General features: G+C 34.7%; 2 protein-coding genes across 4 annotated transcripts; one reads left to right on the forward strand and one right to left on the reverse strand.

The window, feature by feature from the left end:
- The first annotated feature begins 556 nt into the window (after nucleotides 1-556).
- On the forward strand, nucleotides 557-9,958 carry LOC147076614 (uncharacterized). 2 transcript variants are annotated; one of them, XM_085941300.1, is made up of 5 exons: nucleotides 557-791; nucleotides 2,308-2,448; nucleotides 4,674-4,781; nucleotides 6,614-6,763; nucleotides 8,134-9,958. In XM_085941300.1, the coding sequence occupies exons 1-5, from the start codon at nucleotides 642-644 to the stop codon at nucleotides 9,238-9,240; spliced, it is 1,656 nt and encodes a 551-aa protein (XP_085797426.1). In that variant the 5' UTR covers nucleotides 557-641; the 3' UTR covers nucleotides 9,241-9,958. The 2 variants fall into 2 exon arrangements, with proteins under 2 accessions (XP_085797426.1, XP_085797427.1); XM_085941301.1 differs by lacking the exon at nucleotides 8,134-9,958 and having other exon boundaries at nucleotides 6,614-6,798.
- Nucleotides 9,959-17,730: 7,772 nt separating this feature from the next.
- On the reverse strand, nucleotides 17,731-24,529 carry LOC147076615 (uncharacterized). 2 transcript variants are annotated; one of them, XM_085941303.1, is made up of 5 exons: nucleotides 24,311-24,529; nucleotides 23,502-23,633; nucleotides 21,869-22,018; nucleotides 20,884-21,024; nucleotides 17,731-19,102 (listed from the first exon to the last, which is right to left on the reverse strand). In XM_085941303.1, exons 1-5 carry the CDS (start codon nucleotides 24,458-24,460, stop codon nucleotides 17,798-17,800), a joined length of 1,878 nt encoding a protein of 625 aa, XP_085797429.1. In that variant the 5' UTR covers nucleotides 24,461-24,529; the 3' UTR covers nucleotides 17,731-17,797. The 2 variants fall into 2 exon arrangements, with proteins under 2 accessions (XP_085797429.1, XP_085797428.1); XM_085941302.1 differs by having other exon boundaries at nucleotides 23,463-23,633; nucleotides 24,311-24,525.
- Between the last annotated feature and the right edge of the window lie 639 nt (nucleotides 24,530-25,168).

Raw genomic sequence — 25,168 nt, forward strand, 5'->3', positions numbered from 1 at the left:
CACCGGCACGAACCCGGAACTCCCGGGTGGAAGACCGGCGCTTCAAGCACCGCACCACGATAGCCGCCTAGGTAGGTAGGTATATCGATTATAGAATTCTAAATATTAATTAATAAACTTATTGATATAGAATACAAAATGGACATCAAACAAGTAGAGCCTTTAAACATCTACATACATCCATCGAATTTATGTAGTTTTGTTTAATTTTCAAATAAAGTTTCCTGAGAATCCAGAAAATGATTTCCTTGACTTTGTGCCAATGACATTAATATGGACGAAGCATTAGGTATTATTATTATCATTATTTATAATTATTATTTGTTCATGTACATCAATTACGTGATTAAATCGTTTAATTTATTTTAAATTTTAATTGGACATTCTTGAATCTCTTTGTTTCTTGCGTAGGTAATTATTTTTTCACAATAGTGTCGCAAATTAATTATTATTGTATACGTATCCACAGACGCCAATATTTATTATTCGACATTTGTACAAAAGATGGCAACAATTTGTCATAGTGTGCTCTTCCGTTGTCTGTGGTCTATCGAAATCGAGGGCTGCTACTTTGCTGTCATCACCTGTCTTCTTGTCAGATTTAACGGTTGACCCTGCGTTTTTGACTATTATCATCTGAAATGGATATTAAACAGGAGCCGGAAGACATGGAACCCGATCCTGAATTACTGGAGTATACTACAAAGCGTACATGTAGCACAGAATGGTATACACCACAATCATCAACCATAAAACAAGAACACATTGAAGATGCGTCTACAATAATTCAGGTAGGTAATTCTCATTATACGGCATGCTACGTCAGTTGTTAATGATTTTGCTATGATACGATCAGACTCTGTTGTTTTTAAAGAATTTAAAGTGTATAATAATATAGTCTAATGCGTCAATTATATTGAGTTACTTTACGAGCTGTTTGTTGGCGAATTTACAATCTGCCTGTAAAGTTGCCCAGTGTCATCATCGAACAAGCTAACAAGCGGACTGTAAACAATCTACCGAAAAAAGTTGAAAGCCGGTCAACTTTACACGCTACACGCCGGCGTGCGGGCCTACTGCGTCTGCACAGTAGAGCGTAGTAGTGACCTCTCGGTAAAAGCGAACTACGTTCTGTCAAAATAGTCGCTAACTTGTTGGTTTCTCAGCCAATGGAAAGTTTTGTGTGTCATCATCAAAATCACAGTAGCTGAATCGCCCGCATTTAAATTCACCAACAAACAGCTCGTAAATTAGCGCAATGTAATTGACGCATTATACACATTTTGCATTACACATGTTAAAAACAGTTCTATTTTCAAATCGAACAATCGTACGCGTCGTTGTATTGGTAACAAGTTCATTATTCACTTCTTCCCCACAACAAAATGGTACCTTGCCGCCTGATTTTAAGTATGCTGCTTTGTTTACATAACCTACGTAGGCACGCATTAAGACGCTACATCAGTGAAACGGCAAATAATTTTCAACTATAGGCGCGACGAAATTTTTGACTCGCTAGCATTCGGAGAATGTCGAAGGTCAAAGTGTTAATACGTCAATTTGTTTCGTGATGGCGACGGGGGCATTAATTCTTAAATCGTGTAAAGATGACTATAAACGTTACCCATTTACTTGAAAAAGAAAAGATGTCAATGAATATATTATTATTGTTACTAATAGAACAATAAACAGAACATTAAACGGACGCATGTTGAATTTATATGACAAATGATATTTCGGTCGGCATGCGTCATTTTCACCCGCGACCCGCACCGCGTATCGCCTAGCCACGATCTTTTTAGACTATGCCTCAACTGTGGTATAGCCTTAATCGAAGTTTTACGTGAGTATTCAACTTAAAAATACCTATCGGCAATGTATTACTTTCGACTGCCTATATAATATTGACGAATAAGTATGTATACTTTTATAGCTAAATTGTATATTCAAGTGTCTGTTTTGATTAGGCAGGCCAGTGTGTGAGATACGTTAATTGTAAATTTGACGTCAAATTTTGATATACCTACTCCAATTCTATAAATTTAATTATTTGAGGCTTATTTTGCCAATATTTCCACATACATCATGTATGTAATGAACTAATTGGATGAATCTGCAATTATTATATTGGAATATCATAGTAGAAGTATAAACTTGTCTTCAAATGAACCTGTAGTACAAAGTCCCTTGTACCTAACATAGGTAATTATTATTGGGTCCCTTCTTACTTTTTTACCTCCATCACTATAGAAGAGAGTGTTCTTGATATCTTTGGCTGTTTTAATAAAATATTGTTTTTTATTGTAGGTGGGTGTCGAATTTGAGGTCAATATCAAATCTGAAGTCGATCCCGTTTGTTTAAAACAAGAAATAGACAATGTCCGTTGTCATTCTATTGGAAATTTTGGTGAATACTCAAATACAACAAACAACTACACAGACCCAAAGGTGAATAAATCCATAATTGTAATTTAAATATTAAAACAAATATTAATATTGCTATAATGACAATCATTGTTAAATATGATTGAAGGACATTTTGGAAGATTTCATTTGAAAAATAGTTACGTAACAGGCACATTTATAAAATTTTACTGAAAGAAACATAAATGTCTACAGAGAAATAAATGAATTGTTAATCTATGAATGCTCTAATTTCTGCCAAATTCAGATTTGTCATTAAATTAACCTAGCTGAGGGTCAGATAGGTACTTAGTCATCCTTATGTCAATAAGTGGCTTTAACTACCCTTTAACGGCCCACGTGCTCGTCGTAGGTCAAAATTGAGTTTTTATTGTATTTTCAAACCATGATCCTGGACACTCCTTAAACGTTGTAGATAATCTATTTATATAATTTTGAAGCCTTATTATCCTTTATAGTTATTTTAAACATTTGATGACTGCATAAAGTATTTTTGTTACATAAAATAGTATTCTTTTAAACCTATCGCTCTAATGTTTTAGAATATAGTCATATTTCGGTACATAACTGTGCAGTGGTGTTAAGATTTTTTACATTTATTAATTTTTAAACGCATTTATGAAACCATTAGTATAATTTATTACGAGATAATTTTTGTAAAATATTCACGATAAAAAATTATACTTATTGATAATCTCTGTGATCCTAAATTTGACAAGAATTAGGCATTTTATTATTCAAAAAATCGGCAAGATTAACACATTTGAAGATGATTCTAAAGATACTTATTATAAGCTATGTCTTTGACCATTCAAGTGTGATAAACATCTTATGAATAATGATTGCTTTATAATAGTTATTGACCTAAGAATAAGGTAGTGTATTTTTGAAATACGCCATTTCTTATGTCATTCCCTAGTGGTTAAGCTACAACATACGGCCGTAGCCATAAATTGACAAACTATAATTGAAGTAGGGAGTAAAATGATATTGACGCGCGTGTTTGAACATGTACCGTTTAAAAATTTTTTTAAAAAAATCGGTTAGGTACATGTTCAAACACGCGCGTTAACATAATTTTACTCCCTACTTTAATTATAGTTTGTCAATTTATGGCTACGGCCGTATGTTGTAGCTTAATCACTAGGGAATGACATAAGAAATGGCGTATTTCAAAAAAACACTACCTTATTCTTAGGTCAATAGCTATTATAAAGCAATCATTATTCATAAGATGTTTATCACACTTGAATGGTCAAAGACATAGCTTATAATAAGTATCTTTAGAATCATCTTCAAATGTGTTAATCTTGCCGATTTTTTGAATAATAAAATGCCTAATTCTTGTCAAATTTGGGATCACAGAGATTATCAATATAATTTTTTATCGTGAATATTTTACAAAAATTATCTAGTAATAAATTATACTAATGGTTTCATAAATGCGTTTAAAAATTAATAAATGTAAAAGATCTTAACACCACTGCACAGTTATGTACCTAAATATGACTTTATTCTAAAACATTAGAGCGAGAGGTTTAAAAGAATACTATTTTATGTAACAAAAATACTTTATGCAGTCATCAAATGTTTAAAATAACTATAAAGGATAATAAGGCTTCAAAATTATATAAATAGATTATCTACAACGTTTAAGGAGTGTCCAGGATCATGGTTTGAAAATACAATAAAAACTCAATTTTGACCTTCGACGAGCATGTCCCCCCTTAACTTAAAGTCCGTTTAGTGACTAGAGCCACAACATAATATAGTAATGTCGCCGCAGCACACGAAATGGAAAATGTTATGAACCGGAGCGCTCGCTAATTTTCTGAAAGTAATAATATAGTTATATGTGTGTTTTATAAAAATAAGTGTGTAAAAAATAAATTCTAGCTCAAACGCTAAAATATTTTTTTCCACGAAACGGAACGACAATGTTGCAGATTTTACGACCCGGAACGGCGCTCCAGTGCGCTCCGGTCCATTCCTAGCCCTGTATCGCCGAGGTTGAAAAATATTTATTTATAAACACGAGGGGTATACAACTTTGGTATGTTATATGCAGTTGTGGACCTGCGAGAAGATAAATTACGATTTTGCATTATTATTAATTTCGTACCGGTTCTGATTATCTTAGACTTCTGATCAGGAAATCGGGAGTTGATTATAGGGCGAATATTTGATATTAATAGATATAGAATTTTATAACATGCCACAAAGACATTAAACTCACAAATGATTTCCAGTTGAAAACCTGCAAGGTCGAGATTGACGAGGATACAGTAAATTCTTCAGCCTACCATGAAGATCTCGAACCCGCGTACTCTTTTTCTCAGGATAGTACTATAAATCAGGTATATATAAATATATATTTATGATTATTGTTATATTAAGCCGCAAACGGCGTGCGTGTCTTTTGAGATCGGACATGTTCTTCTAAAGCATATTCCTATAAATATGGCTATTTTCAGACACATAGGCACGTATTTTTTTTTGACAATCTAGAAATTATAATTTTGAAATACATTGTCTATACTGTAATATGAATATCTTGAAATAACTGGCACGTGCCTCATCTACAGCATCTATGGTCCGTACGCCACCCACATACATGTACCTCGATATTATGTACTACAGTGTCACTCTATATCAAGTTTTCTACGTCACCACGGTTGTTTTTGGAACTAAAGCGCTACCCCCGCTACTACATTCCCCGCGCTCGTAATTCAGCGTGTTTTCGATATATCGTGGAGTTTTATTGGGTCTTGGACTATTTGGCACCGGACAACTGGACGCCACGGAATTCGAAAATAAATAGACGTTAGGTACTTATAGGTACTTTAAAAAAAATATTCAGTATTATTATTTATATTTCAATAATTATATTAATTATGATTTAATAGTTTGTGAGAATGTAAATATGCAGACGTAAAAAATGATTGAATCGTGCATATCGATACCACAGTTCAATAGGGGGACAACTCAAAATTTTAAGGTTTTGAGTTAAGAATGCCATTCGATGTAGAAAAGTCTTTTATTTATAATTCAGCAAAAAAATAGTCAAAAATGTTTTCAATGTGACATAAAATCGAATAATCCTTTCTGAGATTAATTAGTAATTCCGTTATATAATCAAATTTATTGGTTAATTCCTTATTTAAATGTACAATTTCATTGTGTATTGATGAATTCCACTAAATTAAATATAAAAAACATACACTTTTAACGAAATCAAGGCTTTAAAATTAAAATGAGAATTACTGCAAAAAATTTAAACGCCATTATCTTGGAACAAGGTTTTTTGAGTTGTTCCCCTATTGAACTATCGATATGTTTAAGTTCCAACGAAAAAAGAGTTTTTTATTTTATATAAAGCCATAGGCATGGTAATTCTCAATCCGCGATGAAGAATACATTATGTTAGAGTAAAACAAATTCAAACTACTAGTTAGTAGATAGAAAATGATTAAAATACATCGTCTACACGTGTCTACGACAGTGCGGCGTCCAATTGTCCGGAGGCCAGTCGTCCCATTCCCGTTTTATTAACATTAAAATGACGAAGACCATTTTTTAGAATGTAGAAATGTGAGGAGGAGAAACACAAAATAAAACCTTTAGTTCCCCTCAACAGTGCCAGAGATAGAGTATCTGATGTGACAAATCAACATGCGAATAGCACGCTGATGTAATAGTATCATCGCACGCAGAGCTGTGACGTGGAACACTTGACACAGAAGTTGGTCTATATGCATCTTATTTTAATACATCTTCCAATGGCGATCTACTTACGCCCTTTTCTTCCTTACCTCAGTCTTCCAGCCAGAAAGATTCTTCCATCTTCTTTACCCTATCTTCCCAGCGCATCTGGTGTCCATTGTCATGGTTTTACAGCGATCCCTATTTACGGTGCCCGTGTTAATGCCAGTAGTTGGACATGACATGTCCAGTTCACATCTCTGTAGCACCTTTACTACTACTTTGTAGAAGAAAGGTCGGCCACTGTTAGTTAATTTAATCATAATATATCCACAGACAATGAAATAGTAGGATGGTGGACATAGGACGCTTAATCCAGATTATATGGTGATGTCTCCATGCTTTACTTATGAATCGAAAATGGACAAAAATGAAGATTTGTCATTTAGATGTAGGTCTTAAAGTTTTTTTACCTTATCTTTTTCAGTATTGCATAGCTGGCTTCGCCAACATTCCACCTACAATTGAAGTTCCCTTGGCCACTTGCAAAAACGAGATTGATAATATTACGGAATATTCAGCAGACTATGAAGATCCAGGACTTGGATGCTCTTTACAAGGCGATACTGTAAAACAGGTATAGTGTAATTATCTCACGGAGACTCACCTCTTCTTTAATAGCAAGAACGATACACTTAAGTACTTTATATTAGCATAGAGTTACAGCAGTTATGTACAGCCTTAAGACGGCACTTCAGTGAAACGGCAAATAATTTTCAACTATAGGTGCGACGAAATTTCGGACTGGCTGGCAATCGGAGAGCGAAAGTCTAGCTGTGAACACGTCAATTTGTTTTTTTGATGGCGACGGGGGAATTAATTCCTAAATCGTGTAAAGATGACTAAAAAACGTTACCCATTTACTTGAAAAAGAAAACATGTCAATGAATATATTATTATTATTAGTAATAGAACAATAAACATAACATTAAATAGATGCATGTTGACTTTTGATGACAAATTATGTTTTGTTCTGCACGCGTGATTTGCACAATCTTCGCGTCGCGTAGTCACGATCGTTTTAGACCGTGCCCCAGCTGAAATATAGCCTTACACAGAAAGTTACGAAAGTTCCCGACAGTATGAAGTTAGCTGTGTTCAAACGCAAGTATGATAGTAGAATTGTTCAGTTGCCTAGTCAACGAATTTATTATTGACATTATATAATTGATTATAAACAAACGATTAAACGTCAGAAAGACAGTTGTCACTTTAAAAATAAAAACAACGAGAAGTTATTATATAAGTTAAAGTGCACAGAAATAAACCAACGGCGCTCCAATAAGTTCAAGAAAAAATCTTGAGTGTTCAAATCAAGATAATTAAGAGCTAGTCAAAGAATCTAGGTTATCACAAGTTTTGTTTTTGTTTTGGTACGCCAAAGAAATATAACTTCTAACGTGCTTACATAAGTACACCATGGCCCTCACAAGGGGGGTGGGGCTTACCGGGCTTTAGCCTGGCGGCCCGGGCTCTGGCTGGGCCTGGCGTGGCGGGTTGATCAGATAAGTTAGAAAAACACACATCACAAATTTGCTTTAATAGTAAAAAAAGTCGCCTGCGGCGCTACTTTACTTCATAACTATTAACAATTGTTAATTTTAAATTATATAATTGAACGATGTAATTTTTGATTATTGCGTATTGATACTCGACAACTCCATGATGAAAATAGATGTATTAAAAATAGTTAATAATACACTGAATAAGGGGCCTTATTTTAGCTGTAACACAATTTGAAAAATGTTAATGTGATGTGTCACACTGCCTTTTACATTAGAGATAGGTAGGGGGACCGCCAAAGATCCTAGCTTGAGGGCCCGCTTCAGGATGTGGGGGTCATGAAGTACACACACCGATTTTTTTTCTAGTATTTATATTTCGAGTTTTGTTTACAAATAATAATGATGTATGACAATGCAACTAGCCAAGCTTTTATTTTTTCAGATTGCCTTGGAAAAATACCATATAGCAAGCAATACATTTCCAATATTTCGAGCATTTCAACAAAATTCTAAAGGTGACGCAATCGATTTTCAAGACCACGGAGTCAAGAAAGAACCAGATACAGACGATAAAAAAGAAGCTCGTCTCTGCTTGAAGAAAATTTCGTTTTACGATCGAAATTATGTTTGCAACATTTGCTTTGATTTATTCCCAACCGACGACGTCATGAAACAACATAAAATAGTACACCATACCAATTTATCTGACATTCAAAAGACTTCTGACCATTTGAAGACAGTGGGCCCTAGTAGTGAAAAACGATTTAAGTGTGATGAATGCAGCTACTCATGCGATAGAGCAAGCCATTTAGCAAGGCATAAAACGATCCATAGTAGTGAAAAACCTTTTCAGTGTAGCTTATGTGATTATAAATGCGCTTTAGCAGGTAGATTAAAGATCCATAATATGATTCATACTGGCGAAAAACCTTACGAGTGCGATATATGCGATTATAAGTGTACAGATTCTAGTGCATTGGCAAGGCATAAACTTGTTCATAGTGGTGAGAGATTATTCAAGTGTGATGAATGTGATTTCGCTTGTAAACAAGCATGCTATTTAAAACAACATAAAATGACACACAGCGGTGAAAAGCCGTACAAGTGCAATCTGTGTGACTATAAATGTATTCAATCTACATCCTTAAGGAGGCATAAACAGACTCATGTTTCTGAGGAAGGTGATAAAGTATTTCAGTGTGACGTATGTGATTTTAAATGTGCACTTTTTATTAAGCTTAAGCGACATAATATTATGGTTCACACCAGTGAAAAACCGCTTCAATGTGACTTGTGTGATTATAAATGCATCGAAAGTGCTTCATTAAAAAGACACAAACTCGTGCACAACAGTGAAAAACGATTCAAATGTAATGAATGCGATTACGGTTGCAATAGAGCAACTCATTTGAGAAGACATAAAATAGTTCACATCAGCGAAAAACCTTTTAAATGCAGCTTCTGTGACTACAAATGTGCATTGGCGCCTATGTTGAATAAACATAATTTGATCCATATTAGTGAGAAACTGTTTAAATGTGTTATTTGAAGTTTTGTATGTAACAGTTTCAGTGATTTAAAAGAACATGAAATTACACACACCAGTGAAGACTCGTTTATATGTAATTTATGCGATTATAAATGTAGTCAAGCTGGTATACTAAAAAGGCATCAGCTGATTCATAGCTCTGAAAAGTTTTTCAAGTGTAACGATTGTGATTACGTCACCAAAAGTGCAGGTCAATTGAAGATACATGAATATGTTCACAATGGAAACAAGCCCTATCATTGTAGTATCTGCGATTACAAATGTACACAGGCTATTTTGTTAAAAAGACATAATATGACCCATACCGGTGAAAAACCCTATCAGTGCAGTTTATGCGACTATAAATGTATAGAATCTAGTACGTTGAAAAGGCATACACTTATACATAATACTGAAAAGCGATTCAAGTGTAACCAATGCAGTTACAGTTGTCATAGATCGTCTTATTTAGCGAAACATAAAAAAATACATAATGCCAAATAGATTGATCTAATTTGCATCTATTTCCAACTAAGGATGTGGAATCCAGGTAATGGATGTATAACAAAAACCACCATAAAAAATTTTCACATCTAAAAATACAAACTCTGCTTAGAACCACCAACATTTCGGTTGATATGCGAGCATTGCATTGCGCATTATTAAGACCATAGCAAGTGTATCAAAAATATTAAAACATTTAATACCTCAACCAGTGGCGAAGGCAATTATTTAAAGCCTACTTAAATGAAGAAAAATAAATGTTATATTACATTATATTCATGACAGTACTTAATAGAGGCTTCGATACTCAATATTATAATGTAATACTTATTGTATAAGCGCACAGAAGCGCTGCGTTATATATTTACAACCAATTCTCGTACGTTTAATGATTGTAATAATCCGTACGTATCGATACACCAGTTCAATAGGGGAACAACTCATAAAACCTTGTTCCGAGATAATGGTTTTTGAATTTTTTGCAGTAATTCTTATTTTAATTTTAAAGCCTTGATTTCGATGAAAGTGTATGTTTTTTTGTATTTGATTTAGTGGAATTCATCAATGCACAATGAAATTGTACATTTTCATAACGAATTAACAAATAAATTTGATTATATAATGGAATTACTGATTAATCTTAGAAAGGATTATTCGATTTTATGACACATTGAAGAAATTTTTAATTATTTTTTTTGCTGAATTATAAAGAGAAGACCTTTCTAGATCAAATGGCATTCTTAACTCAAAACCTTTAAATTTTGTTTTAAGTTGTCCCCCTATTGAACTGGTGTATCGGTATATATATATCATGTCTGTATTGTCATGATATCTACCGGTGAATTATTGTAACAGATCGGCAAACTTATAGAATTAAAAAAAAATATATATATATATATATACTCTGTAACAGACCCCAGACGAAAGTTAAATGCATTACGAACTGGACAACGAAGGCCACCTATTCCGTGCTAAGAACACGCCAGGCGTGTGGCCATTAGATACTTATAATTTCACTGCTGACCACATTTAATCATCATGCTAATTGGTTCACGCCCTGCGTGTCTTTAGCACCGACCGAGTTGTGGTAATTATCTAGTCAGCAGTGAATGAGATTAACGACTTCTGTCACATCGCAAACCCTTGTCTGTCCGTATACATTGGTTTATTTTGTATTCTACCCCCAACACACTATTACAGGCGGCTCTCGTGGTGGAGTGCGTAAGGCGCTAGCCTTCCATCTGGAAGCTCTGGGTTCGTTCCCGGTGAAAACACTATATATTTACCTATATAATTTTCTCAAAGCCTGGGTGTTTGTGAATATTCAAAATTAGGTATTCACGACCACCTTGTACTTTAAAGCAAGGACATTGTTATAACTAATAATAAAAGAAAACATACACTATTCCATACCACGCTGCGCTACTCGTATTTTTTTCTCTTACATCCTTCAGATCTATACGTGATCACTGGGAGCACACATTGATCGATATGCTTAAGATAGTGATAGGTAATTTTTGAAGAAACTTTTCAGAGGCCCATATGCTCTCCATGTCATATTATTACCTACACATAATACATACAAATAATATGTCGCACCAGCTATGTCTACCTCGGACAGCAAATGTCTGTAGATGGAGGCATAGATGACGAGATTTCTCGAAGAGCTAAGCTAGCTTGGAGTGCATTCGGGCGCTTAAGTAATATATTCAAGAGCGACCTTCCAATATGCCTGAAGCGTAAAGTGTTCAACCAATGTGTGCTACCAGTGCTAACGTATGCTTGTGAAACATGGACTCTCAACACACGAGAGATCCAAAAATTGAGAGTTGCGCAACGTGGCATGGAAAGGTGCATGTTGGGCATAACGCGTAAGGACCGCAGAAGAAATCAATGGATAAGAAAGCAAACAAGAGTGAGAGATGTGATAGAGGTCACCAAATTGATGAAATGGCTGTGGGCCGGACACATTGCACGGCGAATGGACGGCCGCTGGACGAATGCAGTCATTCAGTGGTACCCGAGGGGCACTAAGCGGCCACAGGGGCGCCCCAAAACCCGCTGGATTGACGAACTTGTCGGGTTTGATAAAAGTACGTGGCAGGGAAAAAACAACGAACCGAGAAGAGTGTAGGCAGCTGGGGGAGGCCTTCATCCAGCAGTGGATCGACCCCGGCAGAAAATAATAATATGTCGCACATTATCTTATATTAAATCTAGCTATGCCTAAGTAAAGTCCTTTGCGTTTGTTTTATATAGAATCGTTTCCTTTTTAAAAGCATAATACACTGTACGCTATGTCATAATATATTCTAGAAGACAAATACACTTTGTATTAACGGTCGCTCTTCGCGCGGCGTTCGTGGATCAGTAAATAGGATCCATAACTTATGCAATAAACATAGCAATTCTTAGTTTTAAGCAGACATTTCGTTATAAATTCATTCAAATCATGCATCGTTCTTGCTATAGAACGATATTATGAATTGCCGCTCCATACCTAAATTTAAGCCTAGCTTTAAGTAACAATAGTTGTCGTTATATATAAATTATATAATTATTATATTATGTAGAATCATTTGATTCGTGTTTGTAGTAATATGTAGGAAAGATTTTTTTATAGCTTGGGGTAATTTGCAACCGGTTTATAGTATAATATATTATGTTAGTAAATCGGTGGTGTGATTAGGAACTTATTTTTTTATAGGGTGTTTCTCACCTGTCACCACCGCTCCGACCTTTAAAGATAGATGGCCATGGTTACACGTAAATTTTACGTATAATATTTTGCTGTATCACAGTTCACCGTGAGCTGTCGTACCGGAAACAGGTGGCCATTAAGCGTTGAAATAAAATAACACGTTTGTGCAGAATTTAACAAGCACTACTTGTTAAACATTCTATTTAATCATCAGAATTCTATATTATATTATAAAATATGATTATTTTCTAATTCACTTCTGGTTTTCCCTTATATTTCGGTAATTGCATTACCCACAAGTTTTTTTTATGTAAATGTTAATTTTATCTCAATGCTATACGGCCATCTGTTTCCAATACTACAGCTCACAACGAACTGCTTACATATAATTTCCACACAATATGTACCTAACCATTAGTCCAAAATTCATTTTACCATTTGGCTCAGTCGTGGGACGATCTCACTTTATAAAATCTGGACAATTGTGACGTGGGTAATTAAAAAATAGAAATAAAAATAAATAGCTAGTTAAAAACAATAAAGGTGATTTTTTATTTTATATAATATGTTCATATATTAATTGATTATATAAATGTAAGTACCTATTTATTTGTATACCTAAGTTTTGAAACGTTTTCGAAATGTGTTGGCGACGATTGCTAAGGGTGTCCTGGACTAAAAATAGATCAGCGAGCAGTTGTCTTGTGTTTACCTGTTACATGCTTTCCATGTCTTTGATCGCTGTGGCCCAGAAAACCAAGAAAGATTATTGGTTCTGTCGAATATGTCTGATAAAAGAGGCACTGGACGATCACCAATGAAATGGAGTGTCAAAGTGAAGACATTTATGCCAAAACACCAATAGCATTCACTGTAAGGTTTGTAGATAATAAAACATGAATAGAGCTAATCCAAAGCGTCACAATATCAAACAACACCGGAGTAATCACAATAAGGGTGGGTTAGCCCCCAATAAGTTTAAGGTCGTACCATCGGTTGGAACGGTGATGGCAACAGTGTTTTGGGATTCACAAGGAATCCTGTTAATAGATTATAAACCAAAAGGCAGCAAACATCACAGGACGGTACATCGCTAATATTTTAATTCACTTAAAAGAATCCATTAAAGTAAAAAGAAGGGGGAACTTAACAAAAGGCGTGTTCATACTTCTGACAACGCACTTGTTCGCAAAGCTCAAATTGCAAAGACTGCGGCTTCCGGGAGTTACCTCGCCTACCTAACAGTCCTGATATTATGGCACCTAATGATTCCTGTTTCCAAATGTGAAGAAATACTTAAGTACGTGGAAAACATTTTGATGATGAGTCCCTACAGCCAGCCGTAAACTTCCATTTTGAAGGCAAATCGGAATATTATTAAGAAAGTGTATTCATGTTCTATGAGAATATATTTAAAAATAAAAATATAAAACATATAAGTATATTCTTTTCTTTCTGTCCCATTCTGCTAAATAATGGAACTCCCTCCGTATAACACTTAAATGAATAGGTAGGTATGTATAATCTTGACACTGTTATGGATACCTACTTGAGCACAATATTATGCTGGTTACGTAGGCAACGATTTCCACGAATAACCACAATTCCTTATTATACTGGTAGGTACCCCTAAAGTCGTAATTTATTGAAGGTATGTAAAAATGTGAATTGCGATTTAACATCGAAACTTTGGTACCTTAACTAAGGTAACTGCACTATTACTATTAAAATATAAGCAAAGCATCATATGAATACGTGTATTAATTAAGGCGCTAAGTACCAAAAACAAAAAAACTGTCATTTTTATAGAAAAGTGTTCCACATACTAACGACAATAACTTCAACTATGGTCTAAGTGCCTCAAGGAAGTCAAAAAAATACAGCAAAATATTTAAACCTGTCGACGCTGTAAGTCCGTTGGCCTGTTTTATTTATAATGGTGTAAATAGCACTACAGTGGTCAACCTCATTCGATATAAAATGGCTGACGATGGTGTGTTGACACTTGCAAGTTCTTAATACCTAAAATTATAGAAGCTGCCGTGATTGCTTCACACTGTAAAACTACATTTTTCAAAAGGTCTGCTTCATGAAATTTTACTGCAATGACTCAGTATTTTGTAACTACAGGCAATACTACTTTTTGGTACTTAGAGCCCTAATTAATACACGTATTCATATATATTCCTTTACATCAAATTTCAAGTCGGGACTCAACGAAATTACGTATGAATACCTACAGTGAAACATAACAGCCTATCTATGGATGCATTGCATTAAGGGCGTACGTGCTCAGCGTGGGTCAAAATTGAGCTTTTTTTTCTATTTTACGCGTGTTAACATCATTTTACTGCCTACTTCAATTATAGTTTGTCAATTTATGGCTACGGCCGTATGTTATAGCTTAACCACTGGGGAATGCCAAAAGAAATGGCGCATTTCAAAAAAACACTACCTTATTCTTAGGTCAATAATTATTATTAAAGCAATCATTATTCGTAGGATGTTTATCACACTTGAATGGTCAAAGACATCGCTTATAATAAAAATCTTTAGAATTATCTTAAAATTTGTTAATCTTGCCCATTTTTTGAATAATAAAATGCCTAATTCTTGTCAAATTTGGGATCACAGAGATTATCAATATAATTTTTTATCGTATATATTTCACTATAATAATGTCGATATAAATTATACTGATGGTTTTATAAATGCGTTTAAAAATTAATAAAAGTAAAAAATCTTAACACCACTGCACATTTATGTACTGAAATATGACTATATTATAAGACATTAGAGCGAGAGGTTTAAAAGAATACTATTTTATGTAATGCCATCATCAAATGTTTAAAATAAATATAAAGGATAATAGGGCTTCAAAATTATATAAATAGATTATCTACAACGTTTAAGGTATTTCCAGGATCATGCTTTGAAAATAGAACAAAAGCTCAATTTTTACCTTCGCTGAGCATGTCCCCCCCTTAACGCAAGTCACGTAATATGCCAGCAGTCGATTTTCATGGTTACAATAAATTATTAATAGACAAACAATATTAAGATCGGCGCAAGTAAAAGACATTGTTAGGTATTGTAAAAATTAATTTTATTTCTGTCAGTTAAGGTTTTATAATGTAGAATGAATTTCAGGTTGTTAGCGACCTATATTAATAAATTTATAGATAATTTGCTGCCGGACTGCGATGTCTTGCACCGACCGACCGTCGTCATGGGCGGTAAGTTTTATACTAGAATATTTATCACCGTCCTGCAAAAATACTTACGGAGGCTATATATCTGTACTATAAGTAAGAAATAATTAATTATAATGATTACAATATAGAAATGCCTAAATATTACTTCAATTTGTATGGTGAGCAAAAGTAACGGTGATAGTATAAACTCATGAAGAGTAGATCGCTATGAAGGTACAGATAAACTAATTGCACTTAAAACTATGTTTAGTGTGTAAAAAAATATATTACTTGACCCTCTCACGCCACAACAATGAGGCATAAGGTCCTGCCACTTTTCTCGGTCTATTACCACGTCGCGCACCTTCCGTGTGAGATCTACTTCCTTTAAATCCCAGCCACGTGAACCGTCTTTCCGTGACTACTTCGATCGCCGAGAGCTTCCGTGTCCACTCACAAACTCGAGCTGTACTAAAACGGTCGTACCAATGTATTCCTAAGATTCGGTGAAGACATCGATTTTCAAAGCTCAAAAGTCAATGATTGATAACATGTAATGTTTCACAGGTAAACCACAGGTTTAAGCTAGTTGATTGCAGATCCCATCACACCTACACGGATTCCAAGTTTACTGGAAAGACTGCCATTATCGGCCACTGTGATATCTAAGTATTTGAACCTGGGGCCTAATGTTAGTACTTGCGAGTTGTCGTCGCCCGGTCGACATGACGTCATATGACATCATTGTGACGTACTACCGGAGTGATAATAGCATTCGAGAAAATAACGCTATTAAAATAGTGGCGTTATCCATTGTCCCCATACACAAATAGGTGTTTCAGCATAATAATATCTATGGTGAGCCGTGTGCGTTGGACGGCTTGCCTTGAGCGTGTATTGGCTGACGTTATAATTACGTCATGTCGTCGGGTGACTTCATATCACTAGTTAGAACATAGCGCTGCTGGTAACCAGTTCAGAAACCCACAGGAGTTCGATTTCGTAGTGGCTTGTCCACGGTTACCACCAGCTGTTCGATCATCGTGTCAAATATGCCTGCTATATACACTTGTATAAAACTAAATACTGGGTGTCTCAGTTTATACATATTTTCGCATGTTTCCCTTCTAATATGATAGGTACACAAAACAGCAGTATTGCTATGCATGTACTCATTTGAATGAGGCTGTTGGGTAATGGACGATCAATTTTTGCCATCATCTTCAAATCCTTTCCATAGACAAAATATCTGGAAAGTCATGGGTAGGGTTTGTTCTTTTAATCTCTTGTAAACCATAGTGTTGATCTGTTCGAGCGATATATGATTCTTAACTCCACGCGTTGTAATACGTCCAACAGATTTATTTCATGCTCTTCGATCACCAAGCATTATTTATTTAAGAGAACAAAACATTGTAGTCATAACAAATCTAAATTCAAGACATTCAGAACATGAGATTTACAATATAACTAATGGTTGAGCCATTTATGTTCCCATTCCACTTCTTATCTCCTCTTCTTTCGACCATGTCCGATCCTAATAATATCATATGTGACCCAAAACAACAATACCGCGCGAGCGAAAGTTGAAACCAGACCACGGGGCCATCATACATCATCACAAAGGTCAGTGTCTGGCACTCTGTCCCATCACCCCCACCCCTAGATCCGACCACCTCATGTTCCCTTAAAATATTTACAGTCCACTCAAAAAGCTATACCAACTAATATTACCCTCAGAAGAGAGTAGAAAAAATTTATAATAAAAAAGTACAATTTTATACAGAATACATAGCATGTCACTGAAAATGTCTATGTTTTTGGGAAGCGCATTGCATCTTGCACCCCTCAAAATGGGTGGAGGATTGAGGAAACGGTTTCGACTCAGAATATATCATGGCAGCGACCACGTAGGTAATTAACAGGCGCATGTAAACTCAAATTCTTTAGGACACCAGGATTGGAAACCATCCCTCGCGATAACAGGCAAAAATGCCAATATGCATTTTTAGATACCTACCGCATTATTCCATTTTAGGTTTGATCTCCGGGCAATTATTTAAGGATTTATAAGTAGAATTTAATTTAAACTGACTTATGTTAAGTCTAAAAAAAATTAAACATGTAGGTAATATCACAACATAGCAACATATTTCTTGCCATTTTGACGTTTACCTCGCTATGAAAGTCGATCTACTTCGATTGTAATTGTGTTCGGTTCGGCACTTAATGATTTTTCGCTATGTCCGAGCTTATGCCTTTTTAACGTACTGGATTGTATACATTTATAATCGCATGAATCGCACTCAAACGGTTTTTCACCTGTATGTGTCATAATATGTCTCTTTAGCAGAATTGACTGTGCGCATTTATAGTCGCACAAGTGGCATTGAAAAGGCTTGTCATCACTGTGGACATATTTGTGTTTTTTTAGTTGACTCGAGCTTTTACTGACATACTCACATTCAGTACACTTAAAAATCTTCTCACAGCTATGAATTAATTGATGCCTCTTGAACGCAATCGCAAGACTACATTTGTAATCGCATTCGTCGCATTTAAACCCGACTTCACTATTGTGAGTTATCTCATGTCTCTTTAAGTAATACGGTCTTCTACATGCAAAGTCGCATTGGTCACACTTCAACGGCTTTTCATTATGAACCATGTTATGCCTCTTCAACAAAGCGGGTAGTGCACATTTATAATCACACAATTTACACTGTAATGGCTTCTCGGTACTATGCGTAGTTTTGTGTGCAGTTAAGTGAGTTGATCGTTTTGTTTCAAAATTGCATTCGGTGCATTTGAACAGCATTTTAGTGCTGTGGATCAGCTTATGTTGCCTGAGGTAATCCGCTTTTTTGCATGCATATTCGCATTCATCACACTTAAATACTTTCTCACCATTATGTACTAACTTGTGGAACCTCAACGAAGTTGAACTTTTGCATTTATAGTCACATAATTCGCACTCAAACGGCTTTTCGCATGTGTGTATCTTATTATGTACCTTTAATCTAGAAGCTAGTGAGCATTTGTATCCACACACATCACATTCAAAGGGTTTCTCGTTACTATGAGTAGTTCTATGTATCATTAAGCGATTTAGCATATTGCATGCATAATTACAATTCTCCTCGGGACACTTAAAACGTTTTTCATTTTTATTTAACATTGTTTTTAAGTAGCCTGATTTTGCTTGGTTAATAGATTTATGTTTTAGTATTTTATGTCGTTTCATGACATCTTCAGCAGGGAAGACATCAAAGCAAACATTGCAGATATAATTTCGTTCATAAAACAACATTCTCTTCAAACAAAGACGAGCTTCTTTTTCTTCTTTTATCTCCAGTTCCTTTTTTACGTCGTGATCGTCAAAGTCTATTACGTCACCTTTATAATTTGATTCAGATGCAACAAATACTGGATTTTTTTGGTTACTTGAACAGTTCCTGGATGCAACGTCATATTCCAATGCGATCTGTAAAATTAAAAATACAACTAAGTATAGACAAACTTGTATACGGAGTCTTTTACGTCACAGCGATGCATTCGTTGACTGTGTTGAGTCGGTTTACATTAAACATACTTCCTTCGATTATTTTTCATGCGGTCCGGTTCGTAAAAATGTTATATTCCAAGCGTTGGACTGACGATAAATATCGTATTGATTAGGTGTAGTACATCTATCAAAATTCGATACTCTCTACCTTCATACAACTTCTGACATTAAACTCAACAACTGTCATGTCCATCTATTGCTATTAACACGTTAATATATTACACTTACGTGAGGATGAATATAGGTGAGCGTTGTTTTATAAATTCTTAAATAGGGTCTAATTATCTATTTCGGTATTACTTCCAAGTGTCTTCTTTATTATGATTATACCGATTTATTCTTTATCACCGCATATTATATCTCTATTATTTTATTATACGGTTTTAATAATATTTCTTTGTTTTTAAATGTGACGTTGTGAACGTTGTTAATTGATAATTTGTATAGTTCACTATATGTTGAGCAAAATGAATTTAAAATTTAAATTTGAACACGGACACCGTAAATGAGTTATGCTGTTAAACCTAGATAATGAACGCCAGATGCACTGGGAAGCTAATGTAAACAACATTGGAAAAATAGTCATGGCTAGAAGACTGAGGTAGGTACCTACGTAAAAAAAGGGCTTAAGTAGAGCGCCATAAAATAAGATACAAACAGACCAACTTTCAGTGGCGAAGGGTGGAGGTAGGCTGTTAAGATTCGCTATAAATAGTGCACACTAAACTTTTTTAGTCATATGTATTTGTTTTTATTGAACTAAGACTACAATTTACAGATGGTGCTAGTTAGTTTTTAAAAATCAATTAAACCATGCCTAAACGAAACCATAATAGTTTTGGTCTAATTTGGGGAATACGACAAAATTGTGGGTACTTTTTCATTCATAGTTATTTGTTTTCGTTGGATTAAATATACATATTACACATATTGTTGGTTAATTTTTTTAATTCATTAAGCCCTGACTAAACCAAACTATAATAAATAAAAAATATTATTCTATTTATAAAATATTCAAAGTTATGTATGATTTAATTGTATAATTTTAGATATTTTATAGATACACATGTATTTTTTGGACTATTATCTATTATGGCTTGGTTTCTCAGGGTTTAATTGAATTTTAAAAACTAACCAACACTATCTGTAAATTGTAGTCTTAGTTCAATGAAAACAAATATGTATGTCTGAAAAAGTTTAATGTGCACTATTTATGGCGGATCTTAACAGCCTACCTCCACCCTTCGCCACTGCCAACTTTATATTATTATACAGCGCTGCATACACCGTTATGTCACGTTGTTTTTGCGCGCCGATACTACCTATTATGTCACATGCTCTTTACGTTTATCATAGCAGATAGGTACTCTGATTTCTGACACCATTGAGAGGAATCAAAACCTTTATTTTCTGTTTCTCCTCCTCATTATACTTCTACGTTTGAAATAATGCTCTACATCTGCTTCCGCAAAGGTTCATTCATATTCATGTTAATAAAACACCAAGGGAAATCAAAATTACGTGCGTGGGTATGTAGTAGCGGAAAGTAGGTTTTAGTTCCAAAAACAACTGTGATGACGTATGAGACTTGATTTAAAAGTTGCACTGTAAATATCATTAATCTTAGATTACTTTTTTTAGATCTACAATAAAGTGGAGGAAAGTGTATTTGATGAGATAATTAAATAAGGACGTCATACCTCTTGGGGATATGAGGAACCAGGCGCAAATTTTTCACAATCAGATAACGATCTCCTTATATTGTCATCGAACTCGTTCTTGCAAAAGTCCACAGGGATTTCGTTTTTAAGTGCTATATCTGTGAAGCCTGTCACACAATACTGAAAAATAAATAATACTTAATTTAAAAATAGTTTGTTGCATTGAACAACATTTCTTCTTCTATGTCCACGCTCGTTTTAACTGAAGCATGTCATTATCCTATACGCCCACGATGGCCCAGCGCGTAACGTTTCGGTCTATAATGCCATTGGTACTGAGTCTGAATCTAGGGTCCTGGGTCTAGCAACAAAAAATTCACAAGTTGTTTTTGTGTTTGTTTGGACATTATGACACATTAGTCGTAAAACATAAATCTGTAAATACAAACTCTATTTTGTGGAAGCCCGGTCTTCTTAGGATCGGACATCGTAAAAAAATCAGTTTAATTTTTAAAACGATGTAGAAAATCTTTGTTAAAATTAGCCGATCTGTTGTGATAATTTGCCGATAGATGTCAAGGTGTTCTGTACAAAAACATGATAGATTTGCGTACATACGTATTATTACAGCTTTTAAATGCACGAGTATTGATTCGGCACATGCATATGAAGATATATTGCGATAACAATTACGTTATAGTAGGTATTGATGTCTCTGTTAATCTATTACTGATGTAATGTACATTTATTTTTATCAAGTAGGCTTTAAATAGTCGCTTAGTGAGGAGTTTTAAATCTTATCTTAAGTTGTGCTATAACCTTTTATAAATGATTTTTTAATTGCCCTGTAAAAGATTTTATAAAATATTTGATATTGATTTATTGTACTTATGCTGCTTTTGAACTAAATCAAATAGATACCTCTACGCATGTCAAGCCCTGATAGTTAAAGTACTCATTTCCTCCGAGTAATTTTTTCTACTGCGGGTAAAGAAGTGTCACTTCAATAAAACTAAATATTTACCTTATTTTTACTATGCTGAGAATAGGAGCATCCTGGTTTGAGATCTTCATGATTGACTAATGAACCTCCTGTTTCTTCTTCGTTCTCCACTTTGAATGTACGATGGAAGTCATTTTCATTTTTTATAACTGCACTGCCTGTTATACAATTCTAAAATACACACAAAACATATTATATTATGTTAGGACTCTTTGAAGACTAAGGCCCGTTTCGAATAAAGGGGCCATTGTATTATGTTTATGAACGCTCCAGATCTAATGAGTTAACGTGTGTCCGGTACACTTTTCCGTCGCTACGCTAATACACTTGTTTTTATTACCGCAGCCAGTTTTATGTTCTAATTTATAACGCGAAATTATGCGTTGACTCATTAATTTCATTCATGACACCGGTGTCCCGTCTGAAACTGGCCTTAATCCACAATTTATTATTATGTACAATGACAAAGATTGTATATTGAGTTCGTTTATGTTTGATGAAATAATTGTTCGCAAAACCAAACAATATAACAGTATCTAAACGTGACCACTAATTGCACCAAAAGTGTTCAAACAATTCCTGGCAAATACAAAACTTGAGTACAAGTTCGTCATATTTATTAAAACCCAACGTTTGCGATAGGTCAGCCAGATCACACCTAGTTAATAAGGAAATTTCACAAAGAGACATAGAAATAAAATTCCATTACAAAGTTGTTCAAACCCTAATCTTTTTTGGCTCTACTGAAAAGAAGTGATTTTAGATAGGTACCTATTTTTCTTTAACGCCAAGAATGCTCCTATTGTTTCATTGTGTTATTTTATTTCCCAAGTACTGACTTGCCTTCATTAAATATCTGAATAAATAAATAAAATACCTATCTTATTTTCAGCGCATTTAAATCAATTGAAGGCATCAAAAAACGCTAATAAATTCGTTTCCTAGGCAACGGAACAATTCTTCATACATATAATAATAGATTCGCTGCCTAGGTAACGGAACAATTCAAAACTATAATATTATACTGTATAATCGTCACGATTGCATTATCATACTAAAGGCAGTGCGTTCGGCTGATAACCGAACAATCGTGGTTCGAATCCAATCGAGTGCGATTTTTTTCGTGTGAAAAAATAAATTATGTGTTACATGTCACACGCCACAAATACACTCTGCTCTGATTTTCCAAACGCGCCTAAAGAAGTATAACTTCAAAACGCCATAAGCTAGATGCATTTTTTGCAAGGTAGGTAGATGCCTATCGAAAAAATGCTAGATCTGTCAATAAAAATGTTGGCAACGCTGATTATAAGTTCATATAGGTATTGATTGAGTCAGCATTACTTGGTAGAATTCCATTTTACAAGAAATGAAAATGTAATTAATATTATATTCTACAGGTTTTTAAAAGGTTTGTCAATAGCTATTTCGGTTGTGACACCATTATCAAGACTAGCCTTGATTAGACTGATTAGTCTTGATAATGGTGTCACAACCGAAATAACTATCGACAAATCTTTTAAAAACCTGTAGAATTTAATAAATTATATTTTCATTTCTTGTTCATACAGGTAAGTAATATAAATGTCACATAACTGCAGTAATTAATACATACTATTATCTTCAATAATGACAATGTTTTCAACTGATTCACCTGTAGAGTATTGTTACACTTCGCTGTTGTATTTGACGACTGTGCGAATTCTCCAAGCGATGTACTGTTTGTGTTTTGTTCAATACTTACAGGAATTTCAATTTTGATTTTAACAGGATAATCAGCATCTTCCTACAATACAAGACACTGTTTAGTATTTGCCACGATTTGTGCAAAGAAGTATTCATGGTGTACAATATAATTAGGGTCTTGTGACTGATACTCCGCCATCGCGCGCTGCCATCTGTCAGTGAACGCAGTGTCGCCAACCGAACTATAATTATATTATATTTTGGTCCACGTACTATTAAAAAAGTATAGTACCTACGTCAAAAATACAATTTTGAAAAATTGAATTATTATTATTATGAAGTTAGCATATTTTTACATTTTCAACGTCCTATAAGTTTTTCCGAAATACTATCATTTCTTGGATCGCGTACTATAATTCCATGACAAAAAGATAGCAGAATTCAACAATGGCGACTGACAGCCAAAGACGGCGGACGACCAGTCACAAGCACCTATAATTTAACGTGGTTAGGCAGAATGTAGCCAGTCCACAATAATGTCGAGCTGAGATAACGGCACTTTAGCAACAGCATGATATTAAAATTGTAAATAGTATTTTATTTCAAGAATAATTTTTTTGCGGCTTGGCTATTTTCAGCAGAAGGTAGAGAAAATCTTCTCGCATCTGATCTATATCATATCCAATTTTTTTGTTTTTGTGAACTGGCTACTTTCTGCATAACTATTTCCAATTATTATTGTCATAAATACAATTAAGTTTATGTGTAGGCAATAACCTGAAAAATCTTGGTTGCATCGTCAATGGGTTCTTGTTTGATCGCTAAAACTGGTAATGTGTGGCATTCTGGGCTGGTTGAATGCTTTATAGTACAATGGACTAATCCTGAATCAGATTCCAAGTCTGTAGGCTCTTGTTTAATGTCCATTTTAGTTGATAATGCCAATGTACGCAAGACCCACAAGCAAAATTTGATCGCTGTGACACTGACACAGCGTCAGTTTTTCATAGACAATGTGACAGGTCTATAGAGTTGCCATATTGTATTATTATTCTATATACACAATAGTATTATACCTAATTATTTATAATAGGTAGAATTGATACGGATTTAATTAGGCAGGCACACAACATGGGGGTTTTCAGATCCGAAGCCCTCCTCCAGGATGGAATAAATGGGTTCAAACTATTTGGGTGAATTGCATGACGTTATTATCTTCATCGTAACGTAATGACAGGATGGGTACCTACACCAATGATTTGGGTGTCGAAAAACCTTCTTAACAGGTTGACCCCTCTTGTCTGGGATAGGTATTCTACAAAACCAAAGGCCTATGATATTAATTTGTCAATGGAAGACCATGCATCATTTTACATTGTAAAATGATGCAACCATCTGGCTCTGGTGTTTGATATAAAATTCTGTCGGCATGACGTCTAAAAAACAAAACAGCAGACGATACAAACAGACATTAATGATCCTAATAATTTAGACGATTAGACAACGTTCTGTCGAGTATCTGGGTATGAAGAATGTATCAATGTGTTTGGAAAAGAAACGACAAGAAGCTATGAGTAGTAGTAGACAAGATAAACGTGGAAATCACTGGCACCTGCTTGATTTGTTTACTCTGCT

Source organism: Rhyacophila brunnea, unplaced genomic scaffold, assembly GCF_057557595.1.
Source record: "Rhyacophila brunnea isolate RB1 unplaced genomic scaffold, BYU_Rbru_1.0 scaffold_13, whole genome shotgun sequence".
NCBI classification, from domain to species: Eukaryota; Metazoa; Arthropoda; class Insecta; order Trichoptera; family Rhyacophilidae; genus Rhyacophila; species Rhyacophila brunnea.